The 16,445-nt window shown below is 36.0% G+C and overlaps 1 protein-coding gene across 4 annotated transcripts in view; it reads right to left on the bottom strand.

Moving 5' to 3' along the window:
• Positions 1-8,841, bottom strand: part of LOC105837746 — a 37,533-nt gene extending 28,692 nt beyond the window's left edge. Inside the window, exons 1-3 of one of the 4 annotated variants that reach the window (XM_028193090.2) lie at positions 8,075-8,840; positions 365-460; positions 63-286 (exon numbers count right to left, since the gene is read on the bottom strand). In XM_028193090.2, the coding sequence (XP_028048891.2) occupies positions 63-286; positions 365-427 (287 nt within the window). In that variant the 5' untranslated portion in view covers positions 428-460; positions 8,075-8,840. Of the gene's footprint in view, positions 1-62; positions 287-364; positions 461-3,795; positions 4,815-6,927 lie in introns of those variants that run through there. The other 3 variants (XM_028193091.2, XM_028193089.2, XM_028193088.2) reach the window with 3 other exon arrangements.
• Positions 8,842-16,445: the final 7,604 nt, after the last annotated feature.

Genomic DNA, 16,445 nt, shown 5'->3' on the forward strand with positions numbered 1-16,445 from the left:
AATTAGTGAATACGAGCTTCCGACCGGATTTCAATCTTACAATACAAATCGTAAAAACTAACGTGGTGTTTTGATACGTGGGCACCTCCTCGTACTCCGGCAGCGGATCGCAGGGATTCCCGACGCTGCATATGTAATTCTGCACGAAAGGCAGCAGCCCGTCTTGCGGCATCGACCTCGCGGGAAACTGACACGTCGGATGATAATCAAGATCGGTATTATCGCTCACCGTGTACATGATCATGAAAACCACAACTGGCCAGATAAAAATTAGAGCCAGAATTCCCTAAAATTATTTCATACGATTTAGAAACGGGTCTACTTGATAAAGGGCATATATTAATCGTTAAACCGATTAACTTACTGGCTGCCGTTTCCTAATGACATAGTTCTTCCAAAGAAGAAGCCCTAGCTGATCGATCTTCATCTTTAATGAGGAGAGCAGCAGCGATATTTAATGCTGCAAGTTGGAGAAATATTAAAAAAAACAATAGTATTTTTTAAAAATTAAAAATTAAATTTTAAATAATAAAGTAACCTATTATTGTTTATTTAGTATTGTTAAATGTTATTTAAATTTCACATTTTTAAATACTATCTTGAAAAGATAAAAAAAAATTAATATATTTTCCTTATCCAAAATTATTTTGTAAAGTTCTGTGAACGCACGATCGTCTTGCTCGCACGGATTTTTATACTTATTTGTATACAGGACTTATTTTCATGACCTCATAACTACTCAGTACGTACAGTTACTCAAATAAACTGAAAGAAATCATAAACACACTTGGTTTTCTAAGTATTCTCACAAAACATTTCAACGCACGAAGAAGCAAGCAAAGAAAATGAAATAATATAAATAACACTGACATAATAATAATAAACGTTGATAATTTAAATTAAAAATCTCGACTCTTGGAAGAAATCCCGGATAAATGAATCTTTCCCATAAAATCAAGTGTTATCACAATGTTAATATATCCAATTATTTGTATATTATAAATTGAGACATTTTTTTACATAATTGAATTGTTGCTGCGTTAGAAAAAAATCATTAGAAGTCGCAGCAATGCCTGACTACTGCAAGCGCTTACGAACGAGAATCTCGCTTGTAAAACCGACTACCGAAAACCTCGCGTATGGATACAATGGAAGGAAAAGTTTCGCGTGCTCGCGTGCAGCCGCGCCGTATACTTTTGCTAGCTAAGAGTGCTCGAAATGCGTGGAATCCACTTGAACCCGCGAGTGCACTCGGGAAAACGCTGCTGGGTGAATGGTGACCTATCAGAAAATTTTTATCGCCGCATGAAGAAACAGCTGAAAATTTCTCACCGGAGTCACCGGGTTTACATTCACGTCTTCTAACGTATCCATTACTGAGCGGCGCAATCATGCGAGTAGCACTGGCGAATCCACTTTCATTGCGAATTCAGGCCTGTGGGATAAGCGGCACTACAAAATTGCCCCCGCCGCGTAAAGAATACGAGAGCGAGATTGACTGACGTGCAGCAACTGATTAAAATTAAACGTCCGTGAGCAAGTATTTATTTCCAATATTCACGTTGCGAAACGAAATCCATTGTTTATATATATTTTATCCCTTTATCATGGCATAACACATATTTATATATATTTTATATTTTAAACCTTTGCAAGACAAAAATTCTAGAGCCTACCGCGTATTCTTCCAATTTCGGACAATCGTCCGCTTTCATCGACAAATTCGTTTCCACTCCAGGAAGAATTCGATATTTCAATAAGACCCGTGAATTATCTATTGTCCTTTCGTGGCCGGAGATCCGGTCTGGCGATTGTCCTATCTAGCGTCACACACAGCTAGAGTCCTACTCGCCAAACTTTTGAACACACGGCCGCATTTCGCGCTCTCTTCCGAGTCTCTCGGAAAAGGTCCATAAAGTTCGTTTTAATCATCCGAATGTAGATGATTAAATTATTTTATCTTAAATAAAGATCGTTATTGCGAAATAGCAATTGCAAAGATCGGGATCTACGCGCGACCGCGTGCGTCACTTCATTAGCCGAAGTTCCGACTTTTGTAACGTTAATTTGAAAGAATAACGTTACAAAAGCGCTACAAAAATAGCGCGCCTCGCGCGAAAATGGGAGGGGGAAAATGAGAGTCAGTCAAATTTATGCTTATATACCGATATCGAAAATGTGGAAATGTTTGATTCAGCGCAAATATATACACGAGCACCGTGGCTAATTTGCGTGTCCGTCGATGCAGCTGCAGCCGGAAATGCGTACTGTTCTGTCGCGTGCTGCACAGACGACAGGATGCATTACAGAGATATGGAGCAGTGAACCGCGCGGTGGATTCTCGTGCACAAGGATAAAATGCGTATCAGAAATAAATATCCTGTCTGTTTCCAATCTTCTTCCGGAGAGAAATTACAAATGCAAAACAAAGTTATCACGGAGGCCGGGAGAAATACCAGGATTATTTATTTTCGATTATTAGTCGCAACTAATTTCAGTTTACGAATCCATTGTAAAATTATTAAAATGTATGTATTCATAATGCAGAACGCTTCAAATAAGTAGACATGGAAGAAGAGAATTGTGTTGAGCAAAAATAGATTAACGTGAACATTATTTCTTTTTCATGAAGATTTCTATTGCATAATTATGCGCAAATAATTACAATATCAGCTGAGATGGCAAATCATGGCGAATGAGGGCAATTAAATCCATGCCGCGTCTTATTAAGGGAAATGTTTGCCTATTTCTTCTTCTTTTAATAGCGTGACCTCCAAATTAATCAGCACTCGCAGTCGCAGTACATGACGACCGGTCGTTCGTATGCGATTACATGAGTCCCTCATGAGATAACGAAGATCCGTAGTAATTATTGATTTGCTAATCCCGCGGAGGGATATGTCATTACGCGTAATCGCAGACGACGCGGCTGCACTTACAAAGAAGTATGTAGCCCCGTAATATCAATTCGCGGTGCACGAAAAATACAAGCGTGCTTGCCGTCTTAAGTATTCTGCAATGCAGTCTGCATCCCGTACAAATATACACTGCTACTCCAGTAAATTATGATACAATCAACGAGGAAATAAAAATTTCTCGGAAAGGAAGAAATAAAAAAAGAATTACGTTATTGTATTTGTGTGAAATCTTCTTCCTTTCTCTCTATTTCTGTTGAAATTATTTTAAAGAAGAAATAAAAATGACATATATATTTCCATATTACTTGTTCTTCTCGTCTCCTTGACAATTGTAGCACGATTTACGCGACATTCTATATGTTATATACGAGTGGATAGTATTTTAATGCTAATAGAGTACAAATACAGAAATGTTTGAGAAGCACTTGGCGAGGAGGCTTGTTGAAAGTTTAGTAAATATATAATCAATAGGATCAAAGTCGTGTGCTACATCTACGCCGTGGGCTCCTGAAATCATGCGCTTTCTCTACAGTTCACAGTGTTCTTCAGTTGATATTCTCTGTCATACTTAAATTCCCATCTACGTAAAAGCGAAAGGACGCAGCCTATTCTAAGCCAATAAAAGAGATACACGAAAATTAATTAACTTAATTTAAATTCATCAAAATGCTTATCAGAAAACTATTATAACTCACACGTGTGTTTGAAAAAAATGCACCATTTATCTAATTTATTTCTCTAATTTATTATCTCTTCAGATAAACCCGCAATCATATTCACGATTAGACCAAAATTACTATTTTCCAGAGAGACGAAGGTGTAATGATAATGAGGCAAGCAAATATTAATTTGCATAGTTTTTGTCAGCCACAATTACCGCGAAACAGGAGTTTCATTCAGTGGCCATGAATCACGAGCCGGTTATTGCCGCTTATTCAGCCGGTGCGAGTAAACTTCTGCGGAAAGTCAAGCCAAAAAAAGAAAGGCATTCCGGTCCGCGCCCAGAGCTTCGTTTATTAACACTCCGCGAGCACAGCGCGCGCACTTTCACTGGTTCCGTACGGTTATGCGATTACGGTTGCGGTGTTACGGCGCCCGAATAAACCCGGATCATTTCGTAACGATCGCCGCGTTCGACACGTATAGACTTAATGATGGCTTTTTTATTCTTTCGTTAATGCGCATTCGAATGAAGACGGGCTATAAATCAAAGCTCGGCCGACCGAGGGCGATTAAAGTTCATCACTTCCACAGTGTATTGTGAGGACGATTAAACGCGAAGAGATCATTAATCGCGATCATTTTTCCACGCACATACTAATTGTTTTTTTTTTTTAACGAACAAAAACACACTTGAATCTTCAATAATACGGTGTCATAGCTTGTCAAACGAAATAATTGATAGGAGTTACGCGCATAGGAAAATTTATTCTTATGCTATGAAAATTAGTTTCTCATTTTTTTAATGTTTTTTATTTTAAGTAATGTTATCTTTGCAAAGAACATCTGCTTGATGATAATCTCAAAATACACTTATTATTTACTTGAAACTAAGATTTACTTAAACTATTAAGATTTACTTAAAATAAAAAATAGAAAGATATATACTTGAATTAAATAAGTATCATTTATTTTAAACAATTTATAAGTTTTTATATTCGCAAATCTATCATAAGTTCGTCATAAGTGAGAAATTTATTTAAAATATATTCTAAATTCTAATAATTTAATACTTTAATTAAAAATATTGAGTTAAAATAAAAATTTGATTTATTCAGTTCAATTCAGTTTTAATATTATTCGAGAAAGAGCATAAATTCTTTTTTCAAGTATATAACAATGAGTTTTCTCAAATTTATGATAAATATATTTTAAGACTGTGTTATCAAGAAAATATTCTTTATTAAAGATAACCGTTACTTATTAGAAGGAAAAAATAAATTGAGTAATTGCTTTTCTTAGCAATAAAATAAATATTTTTCTGTGTGTGATAGAGAAGATTACTTAATTTAAATATAAATTAGTACTATTCAAACAACTCATTCATATTAAGCAAGTAAATATTACTTTTTTGCAGAAAATATTACTTGTCTGATATAAGTTATTGTGTTATAATGAAACTACTTTGATTAATAAGTTGCAAAAACACAGTTAAAGCACGCGTTAAAAAAGATTGTTAACTTTACTAAAGCATAAACATTTATGTACAGTTTGTAGTAAATTATTTTCAATTTAAGCACGCATTCAAGTTAAATATAGTCAGGCTAAAAACTTTTTCTTCCTCCACATGCATATTCACGCGATCATACAATAAATCAATTAATACCAAACCATTAATCTAGAAGTTAATACTTCTGTCACACTGTACGGACATCAATGACGCGCGTCGCTTCTTCTCACTTTTTCCACGTGAAAATCCGCGATTCGATTATTAATATGTGCGGCGTCACCCGTTGTCCGAATATATGAGTATCGTTGGCACGTAATTATTATACACGGCAGTGACCATTGTTGCGACAATGCAATAACGAAACTGTGCAAGACGGTAACGTAAGTTTCATTTCATAAATGTTCTTCTATACGATGTATAGATAATTCACGTCATATATATATACATATATACATAATGATATCGAACTAATAATTGTCCTCGAACTAATAATTATAATCATTTATTAAAAGATGCTGGCTCATCAGAATTAATTGGAAATTTAAATTTTTTGAGATGCTATTGTTTGAAGACGAATTTCAGTCACGAATAATTACTAATTGGACGTCGCTTTAATTTTAATCTTGCCAAATTCACCGTTTTGCGCAAGTGTTTCACAAATGAGTACGCGAGTTCTCGCCTACTTTCGCACGAGATGTCGAAGTCAAACGAGTTTAAAGTTCAAGGCCGCCGAGTATCATGAGCAAACTAATCTTTCTTTGTGATGCCACTGTTTGTCAAAATGACAATAATCGACAAATAGCGAGACTTTGATAATTGAAACTGCAAAAGAAAAGACGAGACAGTGCGTGACCATGCAAAATTGAATGATTTCGTCGAAAAAGTTATACTGAATAAATTTTTCTAAAAAAAGAACAGGATTTCTAAAAAAAAAAAGAACAGTATTCGCAATGCGAAAGGTTAACGGGAGCACGCAGATAGATAGAAAATCGAGCTATAGATTTGCAATTAGCATGTTACACAATCCGAATTTATGAATATATTATTATAAAATGCGTAATTCGCTAACGTATTAATATGGTTTTGCATAAATTTCAACGATGTTTCATACTTTAAACATGCATGTGAAGAGCTATACAAAATCGAAACCGGAATGCGAAACAAATTCACAAGAAGGGTCTTCATGGGATAAGAAAACTGGTTGAATCAGAATAGATTAAGCTATAAATTGATTGATGACTTATAAATCAAAATATTTTATAGTTTGAATGTTTGATTTGTAAGTATTAATTTTGTAGCTTTCTTAGTCAATGATATGACAGAAATTCAGACGATCAATAAAAAATCCTGATTGAACGTATGTATTTTTGTATACCTCTTGTTGATATAATTGAAAGATTTTTCTTAGTATTTAGATTTATTACAATGACGAGATTCTTGAATATCGATTGGCGTCATCATATCTATATACGGATTATAAATCGCGAGCGCATGCAATTTTCTGCTGTTTTTCTTATTAATCTTTTTTTTTTATTAGTCTTCATTCATTTTTCACACTGTCTTTCGCATTAATTAAACAGGAAAACATCGAATTCAATAAATGAAGCAGATACAAGTAGAAAGAATGATTTACTAAAGTACTAAACCGCAGTTTTTCAGTATCCAAACGTCACCACATTATCTCACGAGGGTCAGAAAAAAGTTCAGGGTCGCCAATAAAGTTACATAAAATATGAGATATTTTATATGTGTGAAACTGAACGTTCTCTTAATAACATCTCGAAGAGAAAATAGAAACCGATAATCTCTAGAGGCAGAAATAAAGAGTACAGGACGCACCTGAATTTCTTACGAACGTGCGATTTCAATGGCACCGAGGTTGTACATGAAACACTATGAGAACAAGAGCCGATACAGGTGTCGAATGGAGTCCGTGTCTCGCGCGAGAACAATTAATCCGCGGGGAAAACGAACGGGGAGCCGGGCGCGCGAGATGGGGAGACAAGGAAAAAAATCGTTCATCCGGGCGCTCGTTGATTGTCCTCTCGCGGTACCATCTGCGTTTGACAGATGGGAACTCGGGATTCGTGTGCGAACAGCGAGAGAGAGAGAGAGAGAGAGAGGACTCCTCTGGCGCGGGGAAGTTCAGGGTCGCGTGTGCGACCGCACAAAGTAATCGCCAAGACAAGACATGAGGAAGAAGCTCTCTCTCTCGCTCGCTCTTCTCGGAAACGCCAAGACCAACAGAGGCGCAGCGCCGGTCGCTCGAGCGAGTTTCCTTGATCGTCGAAGGATCCTAGGAGAGGGATCCTCAGACGAGGCGATGCCTTCACGGCGGCGAGTCCAGGTAGATTTTCGCGAAAAGCGAGAGAGAGCGCGTTCTCCACGGAGAACTGCCGTTCGCTAAAAGCATGGTACCAATTGCCAGCGGAGGATTATACAAGATTACACGGGATTTCTTCGCTTGGCCGTTAATCGCTCTTATGATTCATTACTTAGATGAATATCTAAATAATATTTCCCCGTGCGCCTTGGAAATCTTGAGGCCACATTATAATACCCATTACGTACCTTTGTTTATTAGCGCAAAATGTGAGATATTCTCGCAAGGTAACAATTATCTTTTTAATTTTCCCGCAACCGTGACAACACGAAACGACAGCTCGAGATAATAGGGATTCAGTCCGCATTCTTGTCAATTTTGCATAAATCAATATTGTCAATCGTCAATTCATATTCATGATTGCTGTTATGTCAGCGATCAATATATACTTAGAAGGTCTTTAAAAACGCCGCGTAATCATTAAACAAAAAATAAAACTAATTGTTTGCGTGAGAAGATCCATCAGAAAAAAAATGGTAATGCCCAATAGTCGTAAATATCACCGTGAGCTGTGAATTTCCGCATTTTTATCATTTTTTTTTTTCCTATTTCTGCCAGTTATTAAAAGCAATCGGGAAAAATTTACATTTTATATATACTTACAGTCAGCCTTGAGACGACCGATCAACCTGCCACCGCGTTTCGCAAAGTCTATAAGAAGCTATATGAGCATAAGCACCGGCGTACGATTTTATCCTTATCGAAACCGCGCGATCGATAAATCGCATAAATCCGCGGCGAGCGCACACAGATCGCGCGGAATCAGCGATCCCCGCGGAATTCGCGAATCCTCTCGGAGTCGCGCATCGCTCTCTCTCTCGCTCACTCTCCTCCGAATGAAACGAAACTTCCGGGGAAACTGGAGAACGGCTCGCTTCGGCGGAACGTGTACCGGAGGATGGCACCGAATGCGAATTGCCACCGGTTGCGGTCGGCGCGCAAAACTCACGCGGATCCGACGAACGAAAGCGAACTTGTCCCGGCTTGTTTTCTTGTTTTACGTTTTTTTTCCCCCAGCGCTACTCTCCTCTCGTCGGCGGCGGCGGCGGCCGGCGGAGATGATGACCGACGGTTCATGCACACTTGAACGACGGCCGGGGGACGACTGTTACCACTACCGTGATCCACGACACGTGGACCTTCGAGGTACCACTACACACATAAACGCAACACCATCTTGTCTGCCGTATGCGTGCGTGTCCGTAACACAAAACGAGAGAGCAGGCGAGCGAGCGTGCAAACGCCCGCCTCGATCGTGAATCGTTTCTCGATCGATCGATTGAAACTGCGCGAAGCAGTGGGCGAACAAGATTCCGATGATATTCTTCGTTTTGGTTAATCGGCAAAAATCTAGTTGATAATTTAAATCGTAATATACTACAGAGAGAACGATTTCGTTGAGTATTTTTGTTTCTATTAGATTTATCTATTGGATTTATTTATTTTATTCAATCAACATAATATACGAAATATTATCTATATTGACTTAAAATAATATTGTTTTATTGAATCAAACAATATTATTAGCAAATAATCAAATAAAATTATTTATTTCTTTAAATAAACAGTTTTATTTGATTACTCTGAAGAAGATTTCTTTACTTCTGATAAATTTTATTAAATATAAAAAATCTTTTTTTCTATGTACTTTCTATGTACTATTATCATCTTGAAAGAATACTTAATAAAGTGTTTAATCAAAAATATGTGATGACTGCAAAAATCCGTTCAATCTACACAATAATACTTCATTAATTCTTTAGTAAACAAATAAAGAAGCCACTACAGGATCATCATGTAGAAATTATATTATATAACTTTGTATGACAAAAATATTGACATGCATGGACTTCAATCTTGGACAGCTACATTTTTTGCCTTTGAACGAAAAATATTAGCTAACTGTTTTATTTCCTTGACTTATCATACACTGACTTCAATTATATTGACTTATTGTATATATAAAATTCGCGTTTCGATCGTATATTTATGTAAATTTTTATTTCGTTTTCAACGTTTTAATAATTGTCTTTCTTTTAGATTATTAATTTAATTTTTATTTTCTATTCTCATTGTTTATACTTTTCTTTTATTAACATCTGTCATTAGCGTTTAATTCAATGCTCGTTTTTAACTCGATTATAATATTTTATTGCTTAGCATAACCGAGCGATTATATTTCCTTTTTTTTTTTTTGTTTACAAAAATTAACGTTTTGATGTTAACAGATCATTCTCAATATTGTACAAAAACGAATATCTAAGCTTTGCATTATATTCCGTTTTTGTATATAGAACATTGAGAATGATTTGATAACAGATCGAAACGTTAATAATTGTCATACAAAGTTGTATAATATAATTTCTACATGAAGATTTTATATCTCTTTATTTAATATTTAATATTTTATCATTAAAACCTTTAATACTATATTTATCTTTACAGTTTTTTTTAGAAGGTTGCTAGCAACAAAGTATTATTAAATTGCTATTATCAATTTGATTTGCGGTTTAATATTTCAAAAGAACGATAATTTGATCTAGAAATTTATCAACCAAAATAACGTTATCTTTGTTTAATTGTATTATTCGTTAATTGAATCTTGATGAACACCCGAAGACATTCTTTGATTCACCGTTTACAAAAGAAAGTATATCTATTCCTAATGATAGACACACACAGAAATTTGTCCAATCTCGATAATAACGTAATTATTTCGAGCAGAAAAACGAAGGAGGGTATTGCCCGTGATTTCCCGAACACACGTACCTCGGTACGTGCGCGGAATCGTACGAGAAATCACAAATCCTCGTGAGAAAAATGGCGAATTCTACATTCCCTTCGCGTATGGAGTGCCCACCAGCGGCATTATTCTCAATATCAATTTATCTCGTTTAATCTGTAAGTACATCGGAGTATCTGGCGCAATAAATCGAATGAATTAAGCCGTCTCCGATCTTAAAAGTGGAATGCAACGTATTCTCGGTTTGTTAAATCGACTCTATCTCTAATTGGTTCGACGAATAAAGAGCTTCGAAGGAAGAGATTATTTGACTCACCAAGAGCGACGATCTATTTATCAAACAATCGCGAGGGCCAGCGGTGGGATCGATTGACTGACCTAACCTTTTCGATTGCCTGAAGACTATGGTAATAGCAATTTCCATTGAACGACCGCGGTTTGGCCAATCGTGATGATTTTGCATTTAAACCTGCATTTAAACTTGATTTATCGATTCGATGTTAAAATGTAACTGCGGAAAAGACACAGGAGATAAAATAAAATTACACACGTCTGTCTTCTGATAAATTTTCGGTATCAAGGCAGAGAGCTTTCATGAATAATTAATTAAATCGTCAGAATAAAGTTGAATTAATTAGGACAGTAATTACATGCATAATACGTGATATGCATAATACGGAAATCTCATTGTGGCATAATATGATCGCTTGAAGACTCACAAATTTCATGTCATTTTCATAGTTTCTATTGCACGAGCGTACGCGTCGTTAATTAAATCACCGTTTTCGAAGAGATTATTTTTCGCCAGTTATCGTAAGCAAGATAAACACAATCATTTAAATTTAAATCCCCCGCGTGACAATAACACAATACGCCGCAATAACGATTCCCTTTTATTCTCTCGTTTTTACAATTTCAAGAATAATTATTTTATATTACTTGCACATAAGTGGTACATGTTATTGTCGCAGGATGCTCGCGTTATCGGTGTAGTTCCGTTGTATCACGCACTTGTGTTTCATAGAAAACAGAAGAAAGGATACAAAAAGAAAAATTTTTTAAATAAAAATGTAATGTAATTAATTGATGAAAAATAAAAATCTAATATTTAATGAGAGATTTCCTTAAAGTCTACATGCTTCATCCTTGAATTTCTACTTAACAATTAAATTATACCTTGAAATTATTTTACACACATACACATTTTAATTATTACATTTCCGTTTATATTTTATGTTATAAAGATATAGAAAAATGTACGAATAAAATATTTGCAATAAATTTGGCGTATCTTCTATCTTTTTAACAGGAATTTATCTTTAAAGAATAGTCGCGAAGTTTTTTGCTTTCTATGGAAATTGTCAAATCGTTATGACAGCATGGTTCCGAGAGATATACACTTTTTATATTACTTTTGGATTCGAAGAAGAATGTTGGGCTGATCCACAGCGCATAATGCATAGTAGATAGAATCACCGACTACCTGTAACTGAATAAGAAAAAAAAAGGGAGAAGAAATCCTTTTTAGTGTGTATCTAAAAATAGGGCTGGCGTGTCTAATAAAGTGAGCAAAAAAAAGGCAAAAACCCGTCCAAGGCAAAGGCGGATCCAGATCGGACATCGCATTCCATCTGATGACAATTGAGAAATTAAATGCAAAAGGATTTTTCGGCACGGGCATTTGCGAAAGTATACGCACCCGCATACATACACGCAAGCGTAACAACCAATAATTGTTTACATGTAAATTAGCGTAACGTTAATTATGATACCATTAGGGAGCATCGCAAACGTAATTTACTGGGTAATCAAGGTACCATTTATTGTTTCGTAATAGCAGCCACGAGGAGATGTAACGTTTAGTGCATGCGAAAACACACTAAATGCGAATAAATAATTTTATATAAATCGTGAACGAATCAACGACAAATTATAATTCGATAGAAGAAAAGACTGATAGAAGAAAATAGATAGAACACATAAACAATGCAAATTTCAGGGGAGAGAAATTTGTTTCCACTGGCAATCTCTTTATTTCCAACGTTATAACAATACATGATGAATTTTTGATTAACTTACGTAGAGTCAGTTTACAATAAAATATCTGCTTCAGAATTAATTTATTCGCATTATAGTCAATACAATTATAACGTTAATTTATTACGAAACTAATTATACAGTAAACAGGAATTGAAATCGCCATAAAAAAGACATTAGTCACGTATTAGCGATTAAAAATGAATTTTACTTTTACATTAAGAGCTAAAATAACAAATTATTTACTATAAAGATTGATATCACATTGTCCCTTATATAATTTTATTACGATATAATTGATTATTACTGAATGTCTATATACATAAAATTAATTAACTTCGAACATGTCTGATTCACAAAATAGAAATAGCATAGATAACCTCGATATTCGTCTTGATATAATAATATTATGCACGTTTTTCACGTGCAGTTTTACGTGTTTTAATGTTATTATCGGTATTCGATAACGATGCTGCACATCTATAAAGCCGGAGCGCGGAAATTATTTTTGCATTCCGCGTATAAAAAAATTTAAAGCGGGGGGGAAAAAACTGCGCGAGGTGAATTTCACGGAGATGCATCTCGCCCGACGATTGTTATGCGCGGACAATAGTCATTTATTTGCTCGAGATATTACGAGGCGCGCCGCCGCCCTCCGAGATTTTCCCATAAGCGTTCGCACGCGGTCACCGAGAGGATAAGATAGATAGTGAATGGTATCTCATTAGCCGACTTCTCACGTCGGCTTCCGCAACGTCGCCGTCAGATGTTCCGCGTGTTGCGCCGATCGTTCGCAGCCGTGCGCGCGCGTGTATGTTGCGACCCGTGTCGCTTGATAGCATCAAGTTGATATATGGCAACGCTAGTGTTATTCCACGGCGAGGGAGAGAAGGCGATTTTATTAAATTCTCCAGCAATCTGTCAAGCGACGCCGCCGCCGCCGCGCCGGTTCGCGAGTCCGCGATATCCCGCGTCTTCTCTCTCTCTCTCGAGATAGAGAGAACTCGCAACCTCAGACGAGAGGAGGGTTGAACGGCGCGAGAAGTTACGTACGAAATAGGAAGAGACACGCGAATAGCGCCCAATAAATATTCTAGGATATTTATGCCGCGCATTAGATACGCGAATGTCTTGCGATATTCAGATTTATGGATATTTGTTATCGCCACCGTACTTCAAGTCTCCCGAACTCCCGCGCGTAACCGCGGGGAGAGTTCGCCGCGAGAGAGACTAAAAAAAAACCCCCTGGACGCGCCGTACCGGGACGGGAAGTTTTATCGTTACTATTAGAAATGGATCAATGGATCGTGCGCGATAGCAAACATCGATCGTTCGCGCTCGGCCGATTACGAGCGCGATTGGGAAGTGCGATAAAATTCCATCCAGCGTGCGTGCGGCCAAAACAAATATGCGGCGGTCGTATTAAGCGTTGCGAAACGGTTCGTCTCGCGAGGTGTTTTTTTCCGGTCGCAGAGTCTAACGAACACTCCACACGCCGGTATAATTAGGCGTCTCCGAGATGAGTGCAACGTTGCGAGGAAGGCGTTGCATAAATTCGCGATCCCGCGCGAGCGCGGCGTTTCCTCCTTCCGTTCTCCAAAACGGCATCGCCTTACACGCGCGATTCATCAGCTCTTTCTCTCTCTCTCTCTCTCTCTCTCTCTTTCTGTCTCTCTCGCTTTTGAGAAATTGTTTTCTCGAGGATGATGGAACGCTGGAAAGAGCGGGGACCTCAGTACAATGAGCAATCGTGAAAAGTGGGTTATCGTAATCGTGAGAAGTAAGGAAGATGCGAAATAGGAGAGACGTATATGCGAAATCGAGCGATTTTTTTCCCCTCCTCGATTCTTGGCTTAATTCTTGAAAACACGTGACTCAATGGACACGATCTTACAAACGTTAACGAAATTGCGAGCAAACAATCAAGCGGCGCATTATCTTTATTTCATGTCGTTGCACTCGATTGCGATAGAATGCGAACGCTCCTGCCAAAGGAATTCTGTATTAGACTACGCGAGTAGCCGCTTGGAAAAATATACTCGGCTGACGTACTAATGCTGCAGAATAAATCGTTATCTCCAGAATTATAATTAAAATTTTCGCACGCGCTTTTCGATAATTCCTTCGTATCCATCGTATAAGCTTAGTTTTTGTATAAAATATCAAAATTTTAAATCTTAAATTATATCTCTCGCTTTCACACTTAATTATATAATGAACTAGTTATATTTTTCTTAATTATAATTAAAATTCTCGCACACGCTTCTCGATAAATCCTTCGTATTCATCGTATAAGCTTAGTTTTTGCATGGGATATCAAAAATTTAATCTTAAATTATATCTCTCTCGGACATTTAATTATATAATGAACTAGTTCTATTTTTTTAATCATATATACGTAGAAAAATGTTTTGTTGTAATAAAAAATAATTTGATTAAAATGTATATACGAAAACTTTATTAGTTAGTTATAAACAAAAATTTTTTTATATATGTATTTCGCAGAAGCAACTAACTTTTTTGTTACATAAATCAAAATATTTGGTTGCTGTTTCAAAATATATCTTAACTGAATAACTCTCGTCAAAGACACTAATTTTTTATTTTGTTATATATAACAAAAAATATGTTTCTCTCTTTCTCTCTCTCTCTTTATATATATATATGAATTATATAGTTAAAAAGTTTTTTTATAATAACTAAATAGTTTCGTCGGTCTATTTTAATCAAGTTATTTGTTGTTACCACAAAACATTTTCTCTATTGTACACTTACCGTGCACAAATATTTATTTATTTTTATTTTTGCGCAACTGTTACTTAATCCGTAATCAATTATAAACTGAGATATATTTTAAAGCATAAGTTAAAAATTTTTAAGCATCAGGAATTTAGAAAAATCCAAATGTTTAAAAATACTTTTGTTACGTAAAATATTTAATTAGTATATGTCTTGTGTCTAGGTCAGTTTGACCCACATGTAAGTGCTTACAAATTAAAGTGTGTCATATTTCTTTGTGTCTGTTAGCAAATTATTACGCGCAACGGGTCGATCTTCATCTTCTTCTTGAGAGAAAATGTAATAACAAGCGCTAACCAGAAAAACCAGGGTAGGATATTAATTATAAGGTATTAATTTATGCAAATTATAGCCGAGGTCCACTATCTTACATTGCAAACAAAAAAATCCAAATAAACAAGTAATTCAAACAAATGAATAAAAAATAGAAGAATTCTATAACGCAGTTTTATTATATTAAACATGCAGGAAAGTCAATCGAAGATTATGTATTATATATTACTATGGAATTGTAATTATTATTAATTTATTACGGTGATTATGGCATATATGTCTCTCTATTCAGATACCCATGCGTGTCGGTTCGCTCACGATCTTACGCTTTGCGCGATACAGATTGTAATTTAACCACGCGCGATCATTAAATAAAATATTAGAAATTAGTGTCCAAAACATATCCTTCGTGCACCCTCTCCCGGTAATTATGTCAAAACACTTCTTGATTGTACACAATTACGTAAACAAGCGTTGTACGTCATTGAAGATATTATCGAACATGTTTTCCGGTTCTGGAAATAAGATGATACACACATGTAGAATCATTGAAAATCTAGAAGTAAAGTTGGATCTTGAAATAAATAATATCTGAAATACTTGCTCGCAAAGTATCTCTTTCCTGAGAATGTTATTTACCATCAAGAACATTTTCTTCAATATACACATATCGATTTTATTACAGGAATCTTAAATACAGGAATCTTATGTACAACTGTAAAATATTAGGTCTTTTGTTAAAAAATTTTTTTTCTTGCTTTACTTGTTTAACGCATGTTTGGAAAATGAAAAATTATACAGTTTCTTCTTTTGGAATTTTGAAATGTAAGCATCTTTGAATATAAAGCATCTTTATTCGCGAATACGCGCAATAGATAGTCTGATAGATCACATGACCAAAAAGACAGATGAAAAGGAGCAATGTTCTGACAGGAGCAAGGAAAATTATAATCAGTGACGCGCGTTATCAATACTTCCGGGAAACTGCGTGTCCGGTGGGCGATTAACTGTCATGGACAGATTTTATTACTATCCACAATCGCCGCAGTCGTTATAATTAATATTAATAAGCTTTATTTATCCCCCGGCATTGATGTTTGTTGTTATTTAACTGTAGTTCTA

Source organism: Monomorium pharaonis, chromosome 8 (assembly GCF_013373865.1).
Source record: "Monomorium pharaonis isolate MP-MQ-018 chromosome 8, ASM1337386v2, whole genome shotgun sequence".
Lineage (NCBI taxonomy): Eukaryota > Metazoa > Arthropoda > Insecta > Hymenoptera > Formicidae > Monomorium > Monomorium pharaonis.